Source organism: Anguilla anguilla, chromosome 13, assembly GCF_013347855.1.
Source record: "Anguilla anguilla isolate fAngAng1 chromosome 13, fAngAng1.pri, whole genome shotgun sequence".
Classification (NCBI taxonomy): Eukaryota; Metazoa; Chordata; class Actinopteri; order Anguilliformes; family Anguillidae; genus Anguilla; species Anguilla anguilla.
Genome location: NC_049213.1, coordinates 11,085,679 through 11,112,303, shown reverse-complemented (window position 1 = coordinate 11,112,303; position 26,625 = coordinate 11,085,679). Strand labels below are relative to the sequence as shown.

Sequence of the window (26,625 nt, the reverse complement as noted above, 5' to 3'; positions counted from 1 at the left end):
TTTTTTTGAAATACAGGATAAGCTATAGCCTAACAATGCTCTTGACTTTATTATTTATTAAATTTGTCGGAAATATGTGAGGTTATACATTTTAATTTTAATTCAAATTTTTGAATTTCAGATTTGAATTATAATATTGGTTTGACAGGGTTTGTCCTATGACTACTATTAGACGTACTATTGTGAACAATGGAACAACTGAAGAATGAACAACAAAAGTTAGATCTGCGGCTGGCATCCATAAATGATAGCCTACCTACAGGTTTGAGTATTGTACTTCATAAACTACAGCATAAAACGCTGCAACAGAGCATAATTCAAATTCACAACGTTACAGAAACGACGGACCAAAGCATGCTAGAAAAACCGGCCCTTTAACCACGACGCTGCTTGCGTCAGAAGTTGTCACACAGACCTTGAATGTGACTCTGAGACGAAACCATCAGTTCCGTGGTAGAATAGGGGGGACAAATACGCTTACAATCCTTGTTAATACATAATGTATACAATTGTCTTAGAAAGTAATGCATATACTTTGTAATTTTTCGGATTGTTATGGTTAGTGGCCTTTGTGATAACTGATGTAGCAGTTTTGTCAGTCTCATTACGATTTTTATGTACACAGAACATGTACGAGTTTCCCTGTCCTTTGTGCCTTTCCCCTTGTAATGTATGTTCTCTTCAGAACAGTGTACAGGTTGGGTACTTCGCTAATGTGGATTTGTATTTCATGTTCTTTGGGTACACCCTACATGAAGACAAGTGGCCGCAATTTATTAAAGCCGCCGCGTCATATTTTAACAGGTATGTTTTATTTGTATAAGACCGTATGCCGGTTCCTGAACGTGTGTAAGAACATAGCTACTCTGCTGCTGCAGCCATTCCCACGAGCAATAAGCGCTTATTCGTAGTATTACTAACCAACGAGGTACCCTAGGTATATCTGCAACCAAAGAAATTGAGCCGATGCAAGTCAATCATGAACTGTAGCGCTATTCAGTTTAGTCAATCAAAATTAAGATACTATTTTGCATGCTGGATTATCAAAAGCGACGGACAGTTGAAATAGCAACAATGCATAAGAAAGCATTTACAATTGTCTGCGTAGCTCATGAATGGCGTTACAATATGTTACTTTTCAAAAATAAACTATATGACACCGGGCCTGTGTATAAATAAATATAAGAAGGATTATTATAAATAAATAATGTAGTTATGACAATTAATGATCATGTGTAGGCGCTTCTACACAGCAAGGGTACATTGCGAACTCGTACAGCCGAATTGCTGGAAAGCATGTGGTCCGCATAATAAGTGTCGTTGCCCCTTTAACAGTAACTCCGACCTTTTTCAGTGTTTAGGCGCGAGATGTGTCGCAGGCAGACAGAACTGTTCCGTATCTTCGAAGATAAGTTGAATTTAAACCAGTCAATGAAAAGTGACCAAAATGGCATTAAGTTTGAAAGTTTGATATAATGCGCAGATAACGAATGTTCACAAAGTGAACCTATTCTCTGTTGATTGTTTACACATCTGCTTAATCTGGTAAGTTAACATTTTTGAAACCACACTTAGAATATCAGCAAAGGAATAGCCGATGGTGGTGAACGTTGCGCGCTAACTTGTGCGAATTTTGCTCATATGTAAATCATAATTTAACAAAGCTGCGAGAACAAGTTGTTAAAAATAAGTACATTAAAATACTTGCCAACTAGCGAAAATGCTGACTAATCAACTAGCAAATATTTATCGAAGTAATAGGTTGTTGTCTAGTTGTTTGAGTAGTAGGGTAACCTTTATTTTTTATCATGCAAGTCTTTTGGAAATAGTCGCAGAAAGTGGCTAGCTATCATGGTAATAATAACTTTCTAGTGAAATAAACCGTCTCGCTCAATTACTTGTACCTTTATTCCAAGAAAGGAACTCAACGTGTAATTCAACTGGTGAGTAGGGAATTATTCGGAATCAGACCAATAGGAAAAAGTCTCCTGCTAGCAAGCAGACGTAATTCTTGTGGGGTTTGCACGGTCCTTGTTACTATTAACACTAATGTATCCCATGGTACTGGTTTCTGCAGTGGATTCCAAATATCTTACTCCTTTTATGCAGGGTTTGTACGGTCATGAAAAAGCTGGAAAAGTAATTGAAATTCAGGCCCTGGAAAAGTTATGGAAAATAATATATTTTGAGAAGTGTTGGAAAAGTAATGGAAACAGCTAAAGTTGCATCGAATATAATTACTAATTAATCCAATCATAAAAATAGTATGTATAGTAATAAAACGTAAATTGGCACGTAACCTTCGTCGTATTTTGGTGGTGTGAGAAGTTAATTCGGTCTGCCTCAGTCTGTTTACAGGCACGCCCAACAGGCACGCTTCTGCTAATATAACAACCGTAATCGTTCGCTTCAACTTTTGAACTTTCGATAACGCTAATAAATTGAACATAAACGTTTGTCTTCAGGTAACATTAGTTAACGCGTTAGCTCCCTGTGTCGCGTGACACTGAAGCGCAGCGAAAGGGAGTGATTGAAGGCTAATCTTAACCAATTTAAATTCAGCATTAAAGGTAAGAATGTCAAGCTCACGATTGGTTAGAAGGGTCACCGTCAGCTCACAAGGGACATGCTAAATGTACTAACTAGCGAATGTACAGAGAAAGACGTTCGACTGGAAAAAGAAAAAGAAAAAAGGTCGCACCAGAACAATTATTTGCACTCGCACAAATGCTCCCAATTATATTTCGAGGTCGCACAGATTAAATTTCGGGAGCATATGCGACAAAAATGGTCGCAGTTTCGAGCCCTGTTTGAGACATTGACAAAAATGTTAAACTATTCGAATTAAAATATGAGAGAATGTATCTAAGTGTGTCTGTCTGGTGTTTATTTGTTTTAGAGAGGCACCATATGTTTCAGATGCAGACCTAATTTTACTTAGTGTTACAATAAATAATTTTAAATCGTCCCGCTGAGATAAAGTCATTTGTTTTGGTCATGGAAATTCAGTTAAAGGTTGTGGAGAAGTCATGGAAAAGTCATTGAAAATCATTGGTGAAAACCCTGTTGAACCCTGTTTATGGGATCTTGTCATTTGTTTTTCCTTAATGTTGTCTGGATATTGGTAGTGTTTGCTTTCCCCCGGCTGCAATCCAATGCAGCCTTCCTTGCTAAATAGTTTTGCAATGATTAATGTGTTTATCTGTGTACTCTCCTCTCAAATTTTTAATCCTGAGAGCTACATTAACCAAAACTTGCTAGTGTAGCAGAGAGTCTTAAAAATAAAATGTGAAAAAATGATGGTGGTCTGAAGTCTCAACCACCTATTCCCCTGACATATTCACTGGTTGCTTGGTTTTGAACGAGCTTCTTGACTCACCAGGAGGACAGTACCAGCGTACTGTTCGTCACTGTTGTGTGCCACTTCTCTGCCTGCTGGTGCGCTGTTTCTGCTGGTAGCTGTTCATTGTATAAACCTTGTTGTTTTTTTTTTTCCAACTGAAAAGCTCCCTCCATTCGTTAATGGGGCCCACGTCTTAAAGGAGCAACGTTGGCCTGCTGTTTAATATTGTTTACATATACAACAGAGTAGAAAACCTGCTTCAGAGCTAAAATTGTGCCTGACAAACACATACCCATCTTAATAATAACAGGTTAGTGTGTTTTGCAGGGGTACAGCCTGGCGCCAAAGTGGTGAAAATATAAATGCCTGTGGGCAGCTGTCAGTCCGGTGATAATGTCTAGCACTCAAAGGGTTAATCCTTTTCAGGAAACTAGGTTAGAGTCAGAGGGCATTGTGGGTAAGTATTACAGTTGTATAACCGTGGATCAAACGGGCTGCCTTGACCCTCTTTTCTGGTTGTTTTCCTGCTCATTTTGGGGTGGAAAGAAGGTAGAATCACTGGGAGGCAGAGCAGAATCTGAGGTTTTAGGTTGTCCTCCGGTCGGAAGTTACACGCAGTGAGTAAGAGCGGCTGTGAGCGTGACAGTGTGTGTGCAGTCTGGGGGCAAACCAGGGCAGGCGTGTGTGCACCGGTGTTCGGGACAACCCACCCACTTCAAGAGCTCAAAGGTATATGGGGAGTTTGAATGCTGCTTGAACAATTTGAGATTTGTTTCTTGAAAGTTTGACTTTTCTTGGTTTTCTAGTTGAATTGTTTCATTAGTTTATTTTTGATCACCTAGTACAGGGGTGGCCAACCCAGGTCCTGGAGAGCCGCAGGGTCTGCTGGCTTTTGTTTTTACTCGGCACTTAATTGATCAATTAAAGCAGTTGATTACATAGTTAACTCACCTCACCTGGTTTATTTTGTGTAAGTGGTTGTTGTATTTAAGGTCAAAACAAAAACCCGCAGACCCTGCGGCTCCCCAGGACCGGAGTTGGCCACCCCTGACCTAGTAAATATATATGAATTTGGTGTGTGTCTTGGCTTTACATGTAGGCTATGCATTTTAAAAATGATTTCAGTGAGTCGGCTGTTAAGATTACAGGGCTTAAGATTTTTTGAGAAACGGTTGGTGTGGAAATTCAGTACCCACTTAGTATTTCTTTTTTTTTTTCCAGAAAGGAAAAAAATCCACATAGCCCTAAAAATCCACGTAGCCCTGACTTTCAATTTTGTGCTCAAACCTCTATGCCATGGCACAAAACAAGAAGAGCCCTAGATCATCCCAAGAACTCACAAAAAATAAGGCAAACGTCAGCAGTGTGGAGTTTGTGTAGGGATTGATTGTTTTGACCTGCCCTGCATGATAAGAGCGTCCAGTGAACCTTTTCAGAAATTAAATTATAACCAACATCCATCTTTCACAGCCAGCTAATTCATGTCTTTATTTAGTGTTGCAGTGGCAGGGACCGAACAGCATGCTGTAGTTAAATGGGTAGCCAACTCTATAAGTCTCGCCCATCCACACAAAATATGGAAATCCTACTTTCTTTGAGTGGGTATTCTCTGAATATGGTTTTTCAGCATTTTCCATTTGAAAAGAGCTCCCTAGAAGATAAGATCTTACACTGGAACACCAGACCTTGAGGGTGGAGTTTAGCAAAGATCACTGACCATTTTGAATGTAAGGTTGCCTGCTCAGATAGTAAATGAATCGGCCTGTTCCTCAAATAGTCGTGCACACACAAGAAACGGATAGTGAAATAGAGTAGCCAAGGGAAAGAGAGAAAGAATTAGGCCTACCTGGATGCATTTACTCAGGGAAAGTGGTCATGTAGGGGTGGGCAGTTCCATTCCATGTAGCCTAGGTCTGATGTTTCTTTTCAGGTTTTTCTCTCCTCCCATTACACTGGCTCAGTTAGATAATTAGCTCTGTATAGCAGTGCCAGATCACTCGTAGATTAGGCCAATGTAGCATGCTTCATGGAGGTACACTAGAGCTGTAAACTTAGCAAAAAGTTGAGATCATATTTATGATCAATTAATTTAATTCAATAATTAAGAGGGGAAGTTGGCAGGATATAGAAAGAAAGAGATGTGCATCTCTGGACCAGCGTCTGACGCCGCTGTGGCGTGTTTGTGAGGGTGAAAGCTCAGCCCTGGGGGCCTCGCCGCTGCTGTTGGGTAACGTAGGCCCTGGAGCATGGAGATGATGGGTTGCTGTGTCACTTCTGCTTGAGGGCTTTGTGAAAGGAACAAGATCTGCCCGGGATTACACTGAGAGGGGAGGGGGAAGCTTGGGTGCCTCTTGGGTGTCTCTGCTCTGGGGAGGGCTTTCCTTTTGCAGAAACAAAAAGTGGTGCATCTCCTGGTTTATGTGGAGTTACAAATGTGCCCGAGTCAGTTTCCTGGCACACACAACTTGGTTCTGGACTTATCACTCAGAAAAGATTAAAAGGCTCCTACTGTAAATAGTTTACGCGGCACACATGATCTGCTCTTTGCCAGTGAAGCTGCTTGCTCTCAGTTATGCAACAAACAATTCTGGGATTAAACACCCTCGAAAATGAATAATCTTGCTTTAATAAGAATGCAGGCGTGGTTCCCAACATTTCCTCCTCGCCATTTGGACAAATAGCGGCGAGCAAAAGACTTGACTGTGTTAAAACTGTGCCTGCAATTTCCAACGTACGTTTGAGCAGATGTTTGTAGCCCAAGCAACTTGCAAAAGTTACAGTAAGAAAACGCTTATGGTTTAATACACATTCTCAATGTGTGGAGAAATGAGGATGTTATGACAGGCAGGCGCCATTTCTTTGTCTCTTTTGGAGCTGGTGAGCTCGTTTGCGGTTTTGGTGACTCCGACTGATGCCCCCTCTGTCCTCCGCAGGTTTTGAACGGCCTATGAACTGACGTCCGTGGACCTCAGCTCAGCTGTTGAGAATCAGGTGACCTCCCTCTACACCTCTCTGGTCCCACTTCGCACGGTTGGAACAGCATTTCTGCCTATCTAATTCAAAATAGTCTATTTGAGTAGTTCAGAAACAGATTTGGAAGAATGAATAATCACTGTTTGAAGCAGGGACTTCAGGTACAGGTATAAATAGTTTGTTATTTGGAATGAATTTCAAGTAAGACAAGACCAGGTTAAAACCTAGTAGGCTATATGGCTGGACCGAACCGGCCGACGTCACAGACATGCGCGGTGTAACTCTATCACTCACTCAGTCAGTCAGTCAGTCAGTCAGTCACAGACATTCGCGTTTGTAGGGCTGGCCCCGCTGTTGCGGTCCAGCCAAAAATTACTACTTACTACTACTTAACTAATTTGATTCATATTTTCATAGTACAGTATACTCATAATGTATTTACATTTACAAAAAATATTAAGTAGCAGTTTCAGATCACTTTCTGACCAGTAAATTCAATGGAAATCATATTACCTGTGTACTGTCTGTTAGCTGTTTATTTACCATTTCACAAAATGGAAGATGTACAGAGAGTATGTGTGTAAAATGTTTCCAGGCAGCATAGTTCAGGCCTTAGCATGAAAGTGTTAACCATCTTAACCATCTGTGCCCCCAGATTGAGGCCTTTCGCCTATTGCCTGGACAGAGATATATGGACTTGTACATGATGAATTGCGAACTCTTGGCAACGTGCAGTGCCCTCGGCTTCTTGGAAGGAGACACCTACCACCGTGAACCGGACTGTCTTGGTGAGTTAAGCAGGTGGCTGTGATTAGTATCTGGGTGAGTTCAGCAGGTAGCAGTGATTAGTGTCTGCGTGAGTTCAGCATGTAGCAGTGATTAGTGTCTGGGTGAGTTCAGTAGGTAGCAGTGATTAGTGTCTGGGTGAGTTCAGCATGTAGCAGTGATTAGTGTCTGGGTGAGTTCAGCATGTAGCAGTGATTAGTGTCTGGGTGAGTTCAGTAGGTAGCAGTGATTAGTGTCTGGGTGAGTTCAGTAGGTAGCAGTGATTAGTGTCTGTGAGTTCAGTAGGTAGCAGTGATTAGTGTCTGGGTGAGTTCAGCATGTAGCAGTGATTAGTGTCTGGGTGAGTTCAGTAGGTAGCAGTGATTAGTGTCTGGGTGAGTTCAGCTGGCAGCAGCGATTTGTGTCTGGATTGTCTGACAAAATAAAGATAAAGTACAAATTGCTATAGTTTTTGGGACTGATGTCGCTCCTCAACCTGCTGATGGAGGAAAGTTCCAGAAAAAAGGGGAATAACCCATGTGTTCATTTTGCATTTTGAATTCAGAGGGAAGTGCGATATTCATGTTCAGTTTGCTTTTAAAAAGACTGCAAACGCAGTGAAAGCAGTTCAGTGAGGTATCAGTCCTCCAGAATCCGAGCTGAGTTCGGTTGATGCCTGTTTTTGGGACCCTTTTGCTGGGCTCTTACCCGTCGCCCGTCCCGTACAGAGAGCGTGAAGGACCTGATCCGGTACCTGCGGCATGAAGACGACACGCGCGACATTCGGCAGCAGCTGGGGGCGGGGCAGATCCTGCAGAACGACCTGCTGCCCATTATCACCCAACACCACCAGGACAAGCCCCTGTTTGACGCTTGCATCCGGTATGGGGCTGCAGCCGTCCTCCTTTTCACCTCTTAGGGAGAAGGGACAGGGCAGCTGCGGGTGCTTCTGGCTGCGGATCGCTGGGGTCAAACTCGGTCCTGGAGGGACGCAGCGTCTGCTGGTTCTCGGGCTGTTCTCAGCACCAGTGGCTCATTTAATTCATTGATGTAATAATCCACACGCCTTTATCCCAATTGCTTCATTGGCAACTGATTGAAAGGAAACCACAAAAACCGGCAGTCACTGCAGGCTTTTGTTTCCACCCATTTTGGCTAAATGAGCTGATTGGCTGTATACAGTACGTTAAAACTGGTCTGAAACATTTTATATAGGGACACGAGAACAGTCCTTGGCTTTTCATTCATTCACTTAGCAAGAAATGTAGATAAATGTCAGATGGAGGTAATTAGGTAATTTAAGGCTGGAAATTGGCATTGAAACCAGAAACACATACGGCCCTCGTTGCCCACCTCTGCGCTGCGCACCCCTATTCCAGACCACAAATCATTTAATGTTTTTTAAAACACTATGATTTTGACACATGATGTTTCTCCTCCTCATTTAGTCTCAGGGAATGGAGTGTAATTTACGCTTTGGGTTTCTGCATTTGACGTTTTCTATTTGATACCGTGTAGCAACGGGGATGTTATCTATTAAAGATAATTGGTTGCATATTTCCCTTTGTCCTCTCAGGCTAATGGTCAACCTTACCCAGCCTGCATTGCTCTGCTTTGGGAAGGTGCCAGATGACCCAGCTTTCAGACATCATTTCCTGCAGGTCGTGTCCTACCTGCAGGCCTACAAGGAGGTACGTGTGACATGACACTGATGGCAGTAGTGTTCTTCAGTCTTTCGACTGCAGTAAGCCTCTGGACATAGCCAGGCGGCGTCAGTTTGTCTTGATGACAACTTGTAAATGAAACTAAACTCTCCCTCCACAGGCTTTTGCCAATGAGAAAGTGTTTACTGTGTTGAGTGAGACGCTCTACAACCTCCTGCAGCTGGTGAGTGAACCAGGACCTCGTTTGCATATCTCATTCCGTCAGACACGCAAACTTTACTCGATAAACAATATCCTTGGTTCTGTTAAGAGTCCAACCTTAGTTTAAAAAAAAAAAAAAGAAAAAGAGTTGAGACGTACAGAAGCAGGGTTATATTTAGACTACAGGCTGCATCAGAGCAGTAGGAACTCATATTCATTCTAAAATAAATACTGCCAGGGCCTAATTCTGACATTATTGCTGCTTAAAGTCTATATTCTGCTGCAACCTTATTTCTCTGATTTTTCTCCTGCTTCTCTCTGACTCTGTCAGGAATGGGAACAGAGACAGGAAGAGGACAATCTCCTTATCGAGCGGATCTTGCTCCTCGTCAGGAACGTGTTACACATCCCTGCGGACCCTTACGAGGAGAAGGTGAGCAGTCCAGGCAGGAAGTGGCAAAGTGCACTGCCCTTTATTCAGTCTTCTGCCTCAGCAATCATCGAGTACAATGACTGTGGGTGTTTGACATACCACTTAAGCTCTGCACAGCTGTTTATGATCATCCCCAGGTTTCCCAAACAGAGGTGGGTAACCCGGCTTCAAAGAGTAAAAAGACTGACCATGTATTTGCTCCACCACCATGCACTAAACCAGCTGATTCTAATTAGCATAACTCTTCAGCATGATAGGAGAACTAATTATTGTAATTATTGTGGAGCAAATACATGGTCAGTCTTTTTACTCTTTGAAGCCGGGTTACCCACCTCTGTTCCCAAATAAGTACTATCTCCTTTTTCTGTTTGTAATGATAGTGTTTTCTTTATCGAGCCTCATCGGAGCATTCTGTGTGTACCTGTGCCTGGCTCCTGTTAGAATGTGGACGACGACGCCAGCGTCCACGACAAGCTGCTGTGGGCCGTGCACATGAGCGGCCTGGACGACCTGTTCAAGTTCCTGGCCAGCGCCCAGAGCGAGCAGCAGTGGAGCCTGCACGTGCTGGAGGTCGTCTCCCTCATGTTCAGGGACCAGGTCAGGAAGCCGCACGCGACGCACTGCGCCGATTATTAACGTTTATGTTTCCGTATGGCTTCCTGCACCGGTTTTTACTCGGGTAACCGTATGCATCAACCTTTCTAGGCATGGTTTTAGTGATAAAACAGGGAGGCTTCATCTAAATAGGTAGAAACGTCATGTTTTATGGATGAGACTGAATTGAACTGATTTGCAGCGTGCAAAACCTTTTCATAAGGTCCAGAAACTCAGGAGTGGACTGCATTTGAAGCTTCTTGATGTTCATGAAGCCTCATTTTCCTCTCTGTTGTAAATAGCCAGTTTAAACTAGGGTTGAGTATTAATATGAATGCCAGTATGACAGTGCCACAATATGGAATTTGCCATATCGTAAATATCATTCAAAATCTTTGGTTAGAAAATGAGTTTGTGGTACTTTTGTGGTGTTGTTACAATAATGATAATTTAAAACAGATAATGACAGTTAATAAGTATCTAATGCATTCACCCTTCAAGTTAGTTATAACATTAAGTATAGTTAATAACATTCAGCAATTCAGAACGGTGTATACATTCATTTTACCAAATAACGAACCATTTGAAGCCCAGCCTTCAGACAGCTATCCATAGTTAAATATAACACAGTGTCGCAATCCATTGGCAATCCCGCAAATACGTTGCACAGTAGCTAGTTCGTATTGGCGAACTTTGCAAGCTAACATTATAGCTAACTGGTATCAGTTAAGTCAAATTTAAATTCTACCTTTTGGCCTTTTGAGTGTTATAACGATATAATTTTAAGTTGTTGTTTTGTGTAAAATGTGTGCTAAAGAGGGCTGCTACTGCCATCGCATGTAAGCTGCCTGGCCGAGAAATACTTGTGCCTCCCTGCCACAAGTTCCACATCAGAGAGGGCTTACTGCTAGCACTAGAAATGTGGCTACTTGCCATTGGTCAGCACGATTGTTGTTTCTTGCCCGTTACATTTGAAGAGTTAGTGTGAAATACATGCGGACATGATTGATAACTTTGAGGAACTCTACTTTCAGGAGGGTTCTAAATTCTTTTCACTTTGCACAGAGAGGGAAAATTTGAGCTGAAAATGTCACTGAAATGATTTTGTGAGGGGAAAAGGCATTAATTTACACTGTCACTAAATACATTTCTGTCAATTTTTATTTAAATTTTATTGGGTAAGAAAAAAGATACCTTTTTTGTTCGTTATGGTGCAGGAGTTTTAAAAAAATTGCACAATAAAAATAATATTGCATTTATTGATTTGTGTCATTATCACGATAACATGAAGGTATCGCGTGATATGAAGTTTAGGCCGTATTCCCCACCCCTAGTTTGAGCACAGATGCCCATTTTAACATGCACTATTAGTTAATCGTTCAAATGCTTGTGTGTCTGAGTGAGGACAGACAGGGTTAGTGGTCCATACCAGCAGGAAGCGCTTGTGTGTCGAGTGGCTGAAGTAGAGAATGCTGGAGTCCAGCCGGCAGTCTGTGAGGAGCGCGTAGACGCTGTTCGGCTGGTGTGAAGCTACTCGTGTGTTCCGTGGAGCGGTGAGGTTTTGTGTGCGGAGGCTTCGAGCGCCCCTCTCTGTGGCCCCCGCAGACCCCCGAGCTGCTGGTGAGTGCGGGCCAGGCCCGGTCCGCTCAGGAGAAGCAGAAAGACCACCAGGAGCTGGAGGCACTCAGGCAGAAGGAGCTGGCGGCCAAGAGGACCCGGAACTTCCAGAGGGGAACCAGGTAGGCAACGGGGCGGCGCTGGGGTCTGTGCGTTCAGACTGCGAGGAATAATGAACCCGACAGCGCAGTAACACCGACACTCTAGTCCTAAATCTACACTGACACTGCACTGCAGCGCTAACCACACCCGGGGGCTCCTGAACCCTGGGCATGGGGAGCCACAGGGTCTGCTTAAAGCAGTTTTTTGCACAGTTAATTCTCCTGCCTGGTTTCCTGGGTCTGCAGTCTTTGCTGATTTTAATGTGAAAGCAACTGCTAGTACATGCTGGGGCTTTGGCATTTTGGGCTGGTGGGGAACATGTCAGGGCTTTGTCCATACATGGTGGGTAGGGTGGCACTCTATGTACGGGGAATGATGAAGGTGCATGATTGCTACCATTTTAGGCAGTGTGGTTATTTTTGTTCAGTCTATCTGTTGTTTATTTCTCTGTTTTTCTTTTTATTGTAAGTTTTTAATATGAGGTCAAAGTGTATTGTTTTCGGTCAATGTGATTGTACAGAGGAAGCAGTTTTTATTTAATGAAGTAATTTTATTATCTCTCCGTCTTCCTCTCCCTCTCTTTCTCTCAGGCACTCTCGCTTTGGAGGCTCCTATGTGGTGCAGGGGCTGAAGTCCATCGGGGAGAATGATGTGATCTATCACCGGGGGCTTCACAACGTGAGTCAGATCATCCGCCCACTCAGATTTAATCAAAATGCCAACTGCCCTTGGACAGGTGAAAAACTTTGGTTTAGGTTCAAGATGTGATCTTACCCAACTCGAACAAGGTCAAATGAAGTATGAAAAATTCAATTAGTATTAATGTACTGTACATCATAATGGGATTCTGTTTGGACCTTCTGCTTTTCCTGGAAAAAAAAAAAACAACTGTGTAATTCTGAGTATTACTCTTGTAGCTGTAGCTCTAAAACTGTTCAGAAGCAGCTCCCCAGCAGTCATGGAGCTGTTTTGATGTCAATTTGTCGTCAGTGTGTAAGGTAGTAGACTGTATAGAATCCGGGCTGGGTTTCTATTGGGCCATCATCCGGTTCATAGGTCATGGCGGTGGCCCCTCGGTTCACCGTGTCCTTTTTCGCTCACGACCTCCCCGCTGTCCCCTGCAGTTTAAGAACTACACCCACGACATGGGCAAGGCGGTGCGGCGGGTGCCCAAGCGGCAGATGCGGGCGCGGGACCGCGAGGGCCAGAGGCGCTCCGCCCTCAGCGTGCGCCTCTTCCTGCGCGAGTTCTGCATCGACTTCCTGGAGAACTGCTACAACCGCCTCATGTACCTCGTCAAGGTGGGTGCAGACGCCGGCGCTTCGGGGAGGAGGAAGCGGAAGAGCAAGCCGCTTAGGTCACTAAGTAAACCTCTCAGGTCGATGGCGGGCGGGAGATGTGAGGAGCAGGGTGTGTTTTGGAAACGGACCCAGGAGACAGTTTCATGTTTCTGAGTCGCGTTGTTACAGGCAATTAGCAGACGCTCTTATCCAGAGCGACTTACATTGTATCCAATTATACAGCTGGATATATACTGGAGCAATGCAGGTTTGGTACCTTGCTCAAGGGCAGGGTCCTACCGGGGAATCGAACCTGCGACCTTTAGGTCACAAGACCAACTCCTTAGCCATTGTACCACACTGCCGCAACTGCGTTGTTTCCGTGGATGCACGCAGGAGAGTCTGGTCCGGGAGCAGGCGCAGCAGCACGATGAGACCTACTACCTCTGGGCCCTCAGCTTCTTCATGGCCTTCAACCGGGGCCACAACTTCCGGCCCGACCTCGTCTCCGAAACCATGTCCATCCGCGCCTTCCACTTCATCGAGCGCAACATCACCAACTACTACGAGATGATGCTGACCGACCGCAAGGAGGCCACCTCCTGGTCTCGCAGGTCCGTTTTTGGAGGGAGTGGTCTTGGGGTTGGGGGGGTTGGGGTTCATTTGGGTGCTCGAATGCTTGGCTGGTATGTGTTCCAAGTTTTATATTTTGATTCTTGGTAGGTTTGACTAATTTGCTACAGAGCTTTAGTGATATTGCATATGCACTCCCTTGTCTAGGAATCGACTGAAAGGATTTATGTTCTCCTTCATAAGTCGCTCTGAAAAAGTCTCCTGGCCGTCTGGTCACACGCATTTGCCTGGAGTGACTTTGTAAAACTGTTTTTTTGATGTTCCCAGGATGCATCTGGCCCTGAAGGCCTATCAGGAGCTGCTGCTGACGGTGAACGAGATGGACCGGTCACGGGACGAGAACATCCGCCAGGGCTCCAACGTCATCAAGAGTGAGCGCCCTGACTTCCTTTTTCCTGCGTCTTCCTCTCCGCATCCTGTCTGCGATAGTCCTTCTCTTGCTCCGGCACTCAGTCGTGCTGTTCTCCTGCATCCTTCCGTGTGTTTTTTTCTGTACTCCATCCTTTCCGTTTACTTCCGTTTTCCCACTGTTCCTCTGTTTGAGCTCCCTGTTGCCTCCCGTCCGTCTCTAGGCAACATATTTTACCTGATGGAGTACAGGGAGATCTTCCTGACCTTGCTGCGCAAGTTTGACGAGACCAAGCAGCCGCGCTCCTTCCTGCGGGACCTGGTGGAGACCACGCACCTCTTCCTGCGAATGCTGGAGCGCTTCTGCAAGGGCCGTCGCAACCTGGTGGTGCAGGTGAGGGTTCGAGCAGGAGGGCCGACAGAGAGCCTGGTGGAGGTGTCTGTCATGTAATCCCTGCCTGTGATGTGGTACCTGGGGTGCAGGGTGGTCTAGGCTTATTCTCCGAGGGTTTTAAAGAATAGAACTCTTGGTCCGTGTTGAGGTTTTCGAGAATACTGCTAACGCCCTTCGTTCAGGTTCTGGAAAATTGGCCACTTTTTTGGGGGGTTCAGGCATGATTTTTGCCAAATTCTCCTTCCTGTTTCCTCTGTAAAGCATCTTTGTGATGGTGTCTTTGCAAAATGCACTATGCAAATAAAATGTGTTCTGGTATAAAATGTAGGCTGTTCTCCCTGTGTTCAGGTTCTGGGTGTTATGACTGATGCCCTGTGTTCTGGTTCAGAATGTAGGTCGTGCTCCCTGTGTTCAGGTTCTGGATGTTATGGCTGATGCCCTGTGTTCAGGTTCTGGGTGTTATGGCTGATGCCCTGTGTTCTGGTTCAGAATGTAGGCTGTTCTCCCTGTGTTCAGGTTCTGGGTGTTATGGCTGATGCCCTGTGTTCTGGTTCAGAATGTAGGCTGTTCTCCCTGTGTTCAGGTTCTGGGTGTTATGGCTGATGCCCTGTGTTCAGGTTCTGGGTGTTATGGCTGATGCCCTGTGTTCTGGTTCAGAATGTAGGCTGTTCTCCCTGTGTTCAGGTTCTGGGTGTTATGGCTGATGCCCTGTGTTCAGGTTCTGGATGTTATGGCTGATGCCCTGTGTTCAGGTTCTGGGTGTTATGGGTGATGCCCTGTGTTCTTATTTCTGCTGCAGAAGAAGAAGACGAAACGCAGGCGGTCTCACGGGAAGAAGAAGCCGCAGGTGGAGCACACGCCTGAGCACCTGGAGGAGACCTGGCAGGTGGTGTCCGAGGAGCTGAGGAACGCAGGGTTTCAGGTCAGTCTGCCCTGCCGGGACGCTGGGGGCGCGACGTGTGTAACATGGATAACACGGGTACGCCTTTATGCTGTTCAGATCAAGGGTGCAGGGTACAGTGCTCCCATTCCCCGCGCTGGTTATGGGATGAGTTGGGCCAGCAGTTCAGTTCTGGTATTCTTCTAATGTGGCTGGGTTGGAAATGGCCTTTCTGTTTTTTTTCAGAAGCCTTGGACTACAGGTCCAGTGTTAGGTTTAGCTAAAGTCATTTAAGAGGATTCAAATTCTTTGGATAATTTTCAACATGATTTGCATCTGGATTTATTGGAACAGATGAAAACGAAGGCCATATAAGCACGTAAATGCTATGAAATAAAAGCTGATTGTATGTTTGTCTCGTATTCATCATTTTATCTCAAATCCAAATGTCTTAGGCCGATTGCAAAAATAAGACCTCACTCTACTGTTGCCATACTTCTGGACAGCACTGTGAATTTGAAATACTTGCTTTCAATGTGAAACTGCATTTGAGACTTACATTCATGACAAAAAATAAATGTGTCGTGAATATTGGTTACAAAATAGATTTTTTTTAGTAACTAGCAATTTTACTGGCGTCTGAAGGGTTCATGTATTTCAAATGAAGCACTTGAGGCAGGTCTGGTATAAGCAGCCGTTCCCTCATCGCGTTTCCTGATGTCCTGTCTGTGGCGTGTGCTGCGGTCGTAGCTGTCCGCGTCGCTGACGGAGGGCGCGGTGCCGTTCGACGCCGCCTCGGACACGCCGATGGAGGAGCAGCGCACCGAGGCCATGGTGCGGGTGCAGGACGCCCTGCTGGCCCGTCTGGGACCCGAGGCTCTGGGCCTGCTCCGGGCGGCAAGGTGAGGGGCCTGCGGTGCCAGGCCAATGGCCAAGAGTTCAGTACAGTTCAGCTTCAGTGTCCTCTAAGGCCGACGCTTAATGTGTGATTATCAGACTTGTTCAAATCTCAGGAGAATTGGAAATTTTAAATATGTAATTACAGGTTTGAACTTGTAATGCCGTTGCCACGGTGAAATAAGGAGACCGGTTGTGCTCTGCACTTGTGTTGCGCTCATGGTAGTGCTCAGTATCACAGACTGATAAACAGCATGCCATGTTATTGTTTTGTCTGGAGTGGTATACTGTTGTTTAGCCTAAATAAATTTCATGTGTGGGTCATTCTATCTGTGCAGCCTGTAACAAACTTCTGTTATGAGATTCGTTCCAACTCAATTTTTGGAAAAAGCGGAAGCCTGCTTCGGTTATAAATGGAAATTTGTCTGGTTAGGAGACTCATGAAAAAATACACATTAATGCCACTGGATATATGCTGAAGCAATTCAGGTTAAGTACCTTGCTCAAGAGTACCACTGCAGCATCCGGGAATCATACCTGCAGTCTTTAGGTTGGAGTCCAGTTACCTTACCATTGTACTACAGTGCAGCTTGGTAAACAATTATGGTCAGTTCTACTTGTGTTTTCATTGTTAAAAAGTTAAACCAAGTGATAGTGAGAACTTAACAGACTCTCAATGGTGTGATTTGTATACTCAAGCTAGGTTCTCAGTTCAGACATTAAAAGCTTGTGAAATTTCCGTGAAAGAAATAAACATTGTTGGATCTCTTGCACACATAATCTGTGTTACCAGAAAAGTAAAATGGAGGCCTGTTTCAATGCCATGTCTTTAAAAACTTAGAACCTGCTGGACTTCCTGGCCCATTGCCCTAGGCATTGTAGAGAGCTGTGAGGTGTTCGGTCTGCACAGCTGCTGTTCTGGAGACCCTTAAGGTGGTTTGAACAGAGGCTGAATATTTACTCTTGTTTGTTTCTCTGTCACAGGGAGGTGTGGCCGGAGGGAGACGTGTTTGGGTCAACCGACGTGGAGCCGGAGGAGGAGCTTCAGCTGCTGAAACAGATTCTGTTCGCCGAACTTCCCAGTGAGCCCCGCCCCGCCCTGCCCTGCCCTGCCCCGCCCTGCCCGCCCCGCCCCACCTTGCCCCGCCCCGCCCTGCCCTGCCCCGCCGACACACAGCTTTACACTCTGCCTCAGCCTCATGCCTTAGTGCACACTCAGCCTGGCCGAGAACACACATCGCACATATCAAACGCAACTCACACATTGGAGGGTTTTTTAATGTGTCGGAGTGATCGCTGGTTTATGAACAAAAAAAAAGATTTTTTCACAGGATTTTAGTTCTGGTGAAATGCATACCAATACCTATCTGCTTTACCGATCTACATAAGTAAGATATGTTGGCCCATCATGCAATTCCTTATTGTTGGCAGCAATGATATTTCATTTGTAACACTGAGCATGTGTGTGCAGGCGTGCGAGCAGAATGTAACTGACAACACCTTTGATGGACAGGGTCTGCCCCCACCGATCCTGTCATAGAGGATGAGGAGGGAGGCGGTGACATGGAGGAAGAGGAAGAGGTGGAGTCCGTGCACGTGTCTGAGACGGAGTTCAACTTCCTGGACTACATCAAAAGGTCTGTTCAGACATGTACACAGTTTCAGTATACCTCATCAGCTCACCTTTTATACAGTTATACTTACCATAGTGTCTCTCTTACCTAACCTCTCCTTCAGTATGCTTTTGTCTACTTGCATTGTCTGGCCTAAAATATTCATAACTGGCTATAATCCAAATCCAAGGAGCTTCTTGACTGGGTCCTGTCCTGCCTGTTATGGGAATTACTGGAGTGATGTCACTGAATTACAGTTGAGAGAAAGTGAATGGTTGCCAAAGGGAGCCATAGTTTGCATATTTGCTAACATTAGCATTCGTGTAGCTAAAAAAAGGGAATGAAAGTTTCCGTTTCGGTCAGATTCCCTCGACTGAAATGTACGGGCTGTCCCTCGGCAGGTTCGCCAGCCCCAACATCGTGCGCCCGTACCTGCTGCTGCTGAAGACGTACCTCCAGAACACGCCGCACACCAACCACTGCATCACCCGCATGCTGCACCGCCTGGCCGTCGACCTCAAGATGGAGGCCCTGCTCTTCCAGCTGTCCGTCTTCTGGCTCTTCGACAAGATCCTGGGGGACCCGGCGGCCGCCGCGTACAAGGTAGAGACCCGAGCCCGCAGCGGCGCCATCAGTGCTGCACAGGCCCGTGACATCACGCGTGTGGAGGTGACATCACGCGTGTGGATTCTGAGCACCAGCACTTGTGACATCACGCGTGTGGATTCTGAGCACCAGCACTTGTACCATACTTTGGCCAGTATGGGTTTTGAGGACATGCGTTTCGTCAGTTAAGCAGGAGTCCTCCCTGTCTGTGAAACCTTGGAAGTGCTTTAATTTTAAGTGGAGAATTCAAGGCTGTGAAAGTGTGAAGTGGGCTGGTTTTATGTTGGTCACTGGTGAGAAGGTTGTCATGAAGGTTGTCCCACTGCACGGAGTCCAGTCACAAGCCAACAGGATTGGTTTCTTAGCAAATAAATATATCAAACACTGAGATGGAAGCATCACAAAAAAAGACACTGCCAAGATTTGGATCTGTTATACTTATGTAATTGTAGTAAGCACTGAATTGAATAATAGTGTTTTTATGATGTTCCTTTTAATTGTATAGGCTGGTGTGATATAACATGATATACATACAGTCTACAGTAATTCCTTTGCTTATGTGTAAAGTCTTGTCTGATGTCTGTGACCCCACTCTCTGGCACGGCATATCAGTACATTTTCAGTAAGTGCAAGCGCTCCTAGTAAAACCTGACGTTTAGAATTCCTGTTCGCGGTTATGCGATTTCCCGCAAGTTAGCACATCCCTGGCCAGGCTACCTGATCTCTTTTAAGTCTGTGAGCGTAAAACTGCAGAAGAATGTCTTTCCCAGGAGCCCTTTGAGGGGTGCGACGAATCGACGCTCGATGGTCTTAAACCCCCCCCCCCCTTTCCTCTTCGCCTGCCCGACAGGAGCTGGTCACCTTCGCCAAGTTCGTGCTGAACCGCTTCTTCGCCCTGGCGGCGCAGAACGACAAGGCCTTCGTGGAGCTGCTCTTCTGGAAGAACGTCGGGGCCGTGCGCGAGATGACCGAGGGGTACACCAAACCGGGGGAGGGGAACAGGTGAGTGTGTGTGTGTGCGCGCCTCTTTGTTTTGGCATCTTCAGTCCCACCCGAATTTGGTATGTCCATTTTGTGAACGGTGTACAAATGTGCTCAAGCGTGCCCCCTGCTGCCGGGTCGGAATGGTGAGCACGTGATCCTGCGGGTCACAGGTGTCAAGCTCCAGTCCTGCAGGGCCAGAGTGCCTGCTGGCTTTTGGAGTATTCTCGCCACAAGTGTCATTTAAGTAGGTGATTGGCTAAGGAATCCACACACCTTGTTCTCTAGATTGTAAGGAAACGCCTGAAACCCACAGACACTGGGGCCCCCATGGGATTCAGTTCGACACCCCTGATGTGGGTCCTCCATTTTCTGAACACATGGGATTAAATGTAGACTAGCGTAGAAAGTGTTAGTTCATGTAAATGTAGCTTAAGCTTCACCTCTGGGTAATTTTGGGTCGTGTTTTTTTTTGTCCAATCAGAGGAGAAAAGAGAGTTGTTTGGACTCAGGAGGAAGAGGAGGAGCTACGGCGGGTTTACGAGGAGTACCGAGACTCTGGAGGTGAGCGTCTCTCTCTCTCCTCTCTCTCTCTCTCTCCTCTCTCTCTCCTGCCCCCACCTCCCTCTCGCTGTGTTCCTCACCTCTGTCCATCGTTCCCACACTCTCACCGCCCTCTCTTCGCAGTGCCCGACGTTGTGGAGACCATCTTGCCGTTGCTTAGCAACACCACCCGCACGCGGCGGCAGGTCGTGGCGCAGATGGTGCACATGGGCCTGGTGGGCAGCGTGAAGGACCTGAAGAGAGAGAGGTCAGGATGTCATTCGTTCACAGTACGGTTGCAGAAACATGAAACCTGCTTTCACTCCTGGCCCTTAGTGGATGGTTAGACCTGCACTGCAGGGTTAGGGTTGTACTGTAGGGTGAGAGTTTTACTGGATGGTGAGGGAGTGAGGAGGACGGAGTGTAGCACAGTGGGTAAGGAACTGGGCTTGTAACCGAAAGGTCGCAGGTTCGATTCCCGGGTAAGGACACTGCCGTTGTACCCTTGAGCAAGGTACTTAACCTGCATTGCTTCAGTATATATCCAGCTGTATAAATGGATACAATGTAAAAATGCTATGTAAAAAGTTGTGTAAGTCGCTCTGGATAAGAGCGTCTGCTAAATGCCTGTAATGTAATGTAATGTAATGAGGGTTGTACTGCAGGGTTAATGGTTGTACTGCGAGATTAGGTTTGTGCTACAGGGTTAGTGCTGCTGGCTTAACCACTAGTCTCTCTGCAGGAAGGGGACTCGCATCGTCCTGTGGACGGAGGAGCAGGAGCTGGAGCTGGAGACTCTGTTTGAAGAGTACCAGAACTCTGATGGTGCGTTCTCACCTCAACTCCCCCCACGGCAACCTCTAAAAGGCAGCAGTTTGTCCCCATACACCACCTACAGTGTCAGGTTTACCGAAAGTGCTGCTTTTGCTCCATGTGCAAAGAAATTCTGACTGTCAATAATTGTGACAAGTCCACTGTAATATTTACGGCAGAATTCACTGTGGTCAACTGTGAAACGAGAAGACATGTTAAATGTTCAAGCCAACATTATTAATGTAGCTGTGATGATGCGTGGGTTTAGCTCTCAGAGGTAAGGTTCAGATTGGCTGTAGTCGGGTGTGTGGGGGCGTGTTTTGAGCAGTGGGCGTGGTCTCTCCTCAGATGTGCTGGGCAACATTCTGAAGAGGCTGACCGCGCGGCGCTCGCGGGCGCGGGTGGTGGACAAGATGCTCAGCATGGGCCTGGTGTCCGACCGCAAGGAGCTGTACAAGAAGAGGCGTCGCACCGCCCCTGGGAAGTCCACCGGCATGGTGAGTGACTACACTTCCCACAATGCTCTGCTCAGAACACTCCTCAATAAGCTAGTATAGTGAGTCGCAAATGATATTTCCCACAACACTCCTGACTATGAAATAGCACTTTGTATAATACGCTGCCAAGTTACCTACAAAGTGTTGATTCTCTCTAAAAGCACTGATGTTGCAAATGAGTATTACGTAATAGACCTAAAATCAAATTTACAAATCTGCGAAGCCACTGTGTGTGTGACCTAAAGTGAATACTTTCCCATAACATCATATGTGATCAGCCAAGTATTTAAAGCCAGACCTGTCCTTATTTTTTCAGTGTGTGGTCACATAAAGCCACTGAAATGCAAATCTCCAGATATGAAGAGTTAATGTAATACAGGCGGTTAATATTGTTAATTTATTAAAATCAAAGGCTTTAAACACAGCCTTACCTTAGTGTTGAACCCCAGTCATTTCCCTCCCCCACAGAGTGAAGAGGAGTTCTTCTCTGACCTGGCCGGGGGAGTACAGGACGAGCCCTCGGACATAGAAGAGGAGGAGGAAGACTCTGAGGAGGAGGACGGGTCGGGGAGGAGCGAGGACGAAGGGGAGGAGGAGAGAGGGGCTCGGCAGAAGGGGAGCCGTGGCGGGGAGACACCGGCGGAGCGGAATGCCAGCGTGGCGGCCATGGTGCACGCACTGCGAGAGGAAGGCCAGTCCCGCTCCCCTTTAAAAGCTCAAAACCCTGCTACTGTCAGACCCACCACCACTGCTCTGTTTCAGCCCCTTTACTCAATATCCATGCCCCCACCTCACTGCAGGACTTGACGTTAGCTTATCTATTCTTCTGTGTATGGCAGGAATGGCAGGACCCCTGCTGTGGCTACAGAACTGCCTGAACAGGACAGCAGATGACCGTGAAGAAGAAGGTGAGCATTTGTGTGTGTGTGTCTTTGTGTCTTTGTGTCTGTGTGAGCGTGTGTGTGTGTGTGTGTGTGCGTGTGTGCGCACACGCACGCGCGCGCGCGTGTTCTTGGTCAACAGACGCCAAGCACGACTTCACACACCACTTCAAAAATTCACTATTGTTGTGAGGCCAGCCCATGTTTCACTGTACGCTGATGTAAGATGACATAAGCACCATCATCGCTAAGGAAAGCCCCGCCCCTGTCCCCGCCTCCAGGCCTGGTCCAGGCCGTGCCGCTGGTCCCGCTGATGGAGGAGAACGAGGACGCCATGGAGACGGCCAGCTTCCAGCGCCTGCTGCGCAAACTGGGTGTCCGAGCGCCCGCCGACGAGCAGGTGGGTGTGCCCGTTGCTTCGGAAACCACCTGCAGTCAGCCAATCACCAAGAGGAGCAGGAAGCCATTTTGAAGGAACTGGAAATAATTCAGTTTAATACGGTGTTGAAATATTCCACTGCCATTTAGCTGTAACCCCCAGAAAGGAGCATGTTGTTACTGTATATTGGTTTTGCTGGCATGCTATAATGTAATTGTACAATAGTGCAAGACCCTAGCCTTATTGTTAGTCCTCAGACATAAAATATGACGGACAGCATCTTATTTCATAATGCTTATGGTGTATGTAAGAACTTCAGATTGGTCAGTGGAAGCCTGGTTCATCTGGCCCAAAGACCCCCTCCCCCTGCATGTTTTGGAAAGTGTGTTTTAAGCGATGAATGTGTATGAAGTGTGATGTGAGTGTGTGACTGAAGCGCTGTGGGTTGTGTCACGTGATGCTCAGGAGTCCTTCTGGCGAATTCCGGCGAAGCTGAGGCCGTCCCAGCTGCGTGCAGCTGCCTCCTGGCTGTCCCAGGACGTGGGAGCGGGGGAGAGGGGAGCGCAGGAGGAGCAGGGGAGTCCCGCCGCGGAGCCGGAGGGGGGGAGCGATGACGTGGAGCAGAGGGCTCAGGTCCTGAGGGCTCTGCTGCTGGCCCGCAAGAGGAAACGCCCAACGGCAGCACACACTGGTGAGGACCGCCCCAACACACACACACACACACACACACACACTGATGAGGACCGCCCCCAACACACACACACACACACACACACACACACACACACACGCACTGGTGAGGACCGCCCCCAACACACACACACACACACACACTGGTGAGGACCGCCCCCAACACACACACACACACACACACACACTGGTGAGAACCGCCCCCAACACACACACACACTGGTGAGGACCGCCCCAACACACACACACACACACACACACACTGGTGAGGACCGCCCCCAGCGCACACACACACACACACACACACACACACACACACACACACACTGTGGCTGGACACACTGGTCAGTACAGCCCCGAACACACACACACACACACACTGGTGAGGACTGCCCCAACACACACACACACACTGGTGAGGACCGCCCCAACACACACACACACACACACACACACACACACACAAACACACATTCTCGTGGTTACCCACTCAAGCGCCCAGTCGCACATTCACACTCACACAGGTACATGCACTCGCAGAAGCATGATTTACCCAACATTCATCTGTGTTTGCTGTCCCTCAGAAAACCACTCCTCTCTCGATGATCTGGAGTCCACCTCTGATGGAGACACTCCAAGGTAAGGCCGTGCTCACCTGTTGAAATTTGGGTTTACGTCTACTTGCGAATGGGTGTGGCTATGGCATTGTGGTATCATGGGAAATTGAGCCTTCTGCTTGTAGTTCTTGGCCCTCGCATATAAAAACCCATTTAAGTGGAGCTTGCTGGGTGGCATTTATCCGGAGTGTCTATGTGCTCCATGGCCTGGCATTGAATCTTCACTACGTCAGTGCTGACTGGCAAGCAGTTCCCCTCAGCAGCTTTAAGTTGGACATTAAAAAGTGAGCATAAATAGATAAATTAAATTGTTCTAAAACTCCTTGCAAATAAAAATTTTGACCTTTTGAAATTCCTTGTTAGTTTAAATTAAGTCTAATGTCCACCTCTCATGTTGTGTAGCTGTGGGTGCGTGTTAGTGACGTCCTTTCTCAGGATCAAGGGAAACAAGTAATTAAGTTCAGGTTGTCAACAGAGTACATCTTTTAAACTGCAGCAATGACATCATCGTGCTTCATTCTCTGTATTTTTTTTTTATTGATCAAATGCGTTGTCTGGACAGTCTGATTCTTGTACAAACCGCTCCCCAGGTCTCTGCTTTTTTAATTAGCTGGGCTGTGGAATGTCAGGCCCTCTCTGGAGACGGATGTGAGCGATATTCCACTTCTGTTTCTCTCCGATGATAAATGGCTTCTCTTCTTCCCCAGAGCCGGAGACCGGGGCAAGGTTTCTGCGAAGAGGAGCAGAGTGCTGGACAGCGACGAGGAGAGAGGTACCGTCCCGGTCTGAATTCGTGTCTTGGAACCTGCTGCCAAGTCAGCCATTTTAAAATGCCGTCCACAGCACTGGAATAAAGTACAAATCACTTGCTTGTCTAACATGGCTTCCCTCCAAACACTTTATTCTATCACACGAGTGACGTGTCTGTCACACCACCTTTTTAGTCTTGTGGTTTTGAAGAAAGCTGAGCAGGCCGATTTGTTTGCGTTCCCGTCTTTCTTTCTTTCCCACATTCAGCGTAGTTTAAGAAGGTGCATGTTTGCTTTTTTCTTCAACATGCCTTCTGTAGGCACATACAGACAACAACCGCCAAATTATTGCTTTGCGTTAGTTCGCTACATAGTTAGCTTAACATTCCAGTCATAGCTAAAGGCAAAAGACACTTACGACTGCCTAATAATTACCTAACGTCAGCTAGCTACATAGCTAGCTTAGCATACCATTCATAACCAAAGGCAAAAGACACTAATAATTACCTAACCATTAGCTAACTGCTAGTAGATAGCCACCTTGTCATTAGAGAGCTAGCTGTTGACTTGTTTAGATGGAATTATATTTGCAGTTATTCATGCATGGTGTGATTATGGCTTTATGCTCCAATCTCGAAATGCTGAATTGTCCAAGTGACAAAACACGAAACTAATGAAATCCTAACTAATGAAATATGCATCAGAGAAGAGTTTAACGAAGTTGGATGTTCAGGGAAATGCAGCGTTTTGTCATGCAAAGCCCCCATTTTTCTGAAATACAACATAATACTGTGCCTTTGATTCATTTACAGTTTAGAGGAATGAGGCAAAAGCATTTTGTCGCTTACTAGTAGTAATATCCCTAATTCTCACGGGCACCCGAAACTGCTGTCTTCCAGAAGAAGACTCATCGGCGAAGGACGCGGGGCGCGACGTAGACCCAGATTCGGACGAGGAAGCACAGTCTGCCCCCTCCAAGCGCAGACGCCAGAGGGCGTTCGTCTTCGACGAAGACGAAGACTAGAAGACTAGAAGACTTTCACACGCTGGGGTCCGGAGTTAAGCCGGGGCCAAACCGAAACTCGTGGGAGATGACCCCCCAACAACTCGCACTCATTATCCCAGAGGAGGCAGGGAATTGCAGGGGCCTGTGGCAACCCTGGGTCAGTTTCGGCTGTCCTCTCATAATGCTGTGCGGTTAGGACAAGGGTTTGAGAGGCTGATCCTGGATCTGAGGCCAAATTCACTGAGAGGTGGGAAGCACGACTGACTGCTGAGCGAAGAACAAGTGGCAGCAGATTGTAGGCAGCCCGTTTAGGTTCTAAACGAGCGTTCGCTATTTTTTAATGTTTCTGTATAATCATGTGTTTTTTTTGGTGCTAGGCTCCATTGGGTGGTCCTGGCTTTGTGTTTAATTATATCCTTGGCGTTTTAAGCCCCACACACACACACACAGACACACACATAAAGGTTGAAGGTTCGTATCTTACAGCCATCAGCCAGTTATTACTTAATTTTACCAGCGCTTTCTCCAGGCTGGGAGAGGAACCGGGGTGACTCCACCCACTGGCTGCATCTGCAGTACTGTATTAAGACCTCAGCAGAGGACCTCAGTGTGGGCTCCTCCTCTCTGTTTTACTGTGTTTAGGGTTTTGTTACTATGTTTTAACTTCTAAAGACAAGTTTACAAGTACTTTCATACAGCTGGGTTCAAAGGACCAGATATGTGGAATGCAAGTTCTGGAGTGTCTCATGTTTGACGGGTCTTATTGAGGAAACCTTCAGGTATTGATGGAAGAGTAAGAGTTTCATGAAGCTTGAAATATGTGAAGCTACAGTGGGCTTTCACTCACTGACTTGAACCAAGAAAAATGTTTTGCTCCCCGCAATACCAAAACGATTGAATGAAATTGCTGTCACAGCCAGCAATGGACGCTCTGCCAATTTTTTGTTCTGCAAAACCTCATTCTTGCCGTTGCTGCTGTTATTGGTGAAATTTTACCCTGTTCCAAGAAGTTATTTTTCCCATTGATAAATGTAAATGCTTTGCGATGTCTTTAGTTTGGAGCTCATTCGTGCTTGTTGTTAGGTTCAATAAATTGAATTGTGAATTAAAGTGATTTTGGCATCTG

The 26,625-nt window shown here is 46.4% G+C and overlaps 1 protein-coding gene across 4 annotated transcripts; it reads left to right on the top strand.

Annotated features, from left to right (window-relative positions):
• The first annotated feature begins 455 nt into the window (after window positions 1-455).
• On the top strand, window positions 456-26,625 carry timeless (timeless circadian clock). 4 transcript variants are annotated; one of them, XM_035388284.1, is made up of 31 exons: window positions 456-804; window positions 6,277-6,334; window positions 6,972-7,104; window positions 7,810-7,963; window positions 8,658-8,772; window positions 8,906-8,968; window positions 9,278-9,379; window positions 9,821-9,976; window positions 11,579-11,712; window positions 12,283-12,370; window positions 12,817-12,993; window positions 13,369-13,586; window positions 13,873-13,976; window positions 14,178-14,347; window positions 15,147-15,269; window positions 15,978-16,129; window positions 17,109-17,206; window positions 17,638-17,761; window positions 18,139-18,340; window positions 19,194-19,345; window positions 19,809-19,888; window positions 20,012-20,135; window positions 20,610-20,692; window positions 21,029-21,177; window positions 21,646-21,868; window positions 22,017-22,085; window positions 22,340-22,458; window positions 22,903-23,128; window positions 23,712-23,766; window positions 24,452-24,516; window positions 25,393-26,625. In XM_035388284.1, exons 3-31 carry the CDS (start codon window positions 7,008-7,010, stop codon window positions 25,515-25,517), a joined length of 3,747 nt encoding a protein of 1,248 aa, XP_035244175.1. In that variant the 5' UTR covers window positions 456-804; window positions 6,277-6,334; window positions 6,972-7,007; the 3' UTR covers window positions 25,518-26,625. The 4 variants fall into 4 exon arrangements, with proteins under 4 accessions (XP_035244175.1, XP_035244176.1, XP_035244178.1 ...); XM_035388285.1 differs by lacking the exon at window positions 456-804 and adding an exon at window positions 1,352-1,545; XM_035388287.1 differs by lacking the exon at window positions 456-804 and adding an exon at window positions 3,810-3,960.

Bases quoted from the DNA above. Each gene is read 5' to 3' on its own strand.
- timeless (XM_035388284.1), top strand. From the start codon at position 7,008: ATGGACTTGTACATGATGAATTGCGAACTCTTGGCAACGTGCAGTGCC. The intron at 7,964-8,657 runs GTATGGGGCTGC...TTGTCCTCTCAG, and splicing joins CTGTTTGACGCTTGCATCCG to GCTAATGGTCAACCTTACCC. The intron at 13,977-14,177 runs GTGAGCGCCCTG...GTCCGTCTCTAG, and splicing joins GGGCTCCAACGTCATCAAGA to GCAACATATTTTACCTGATG.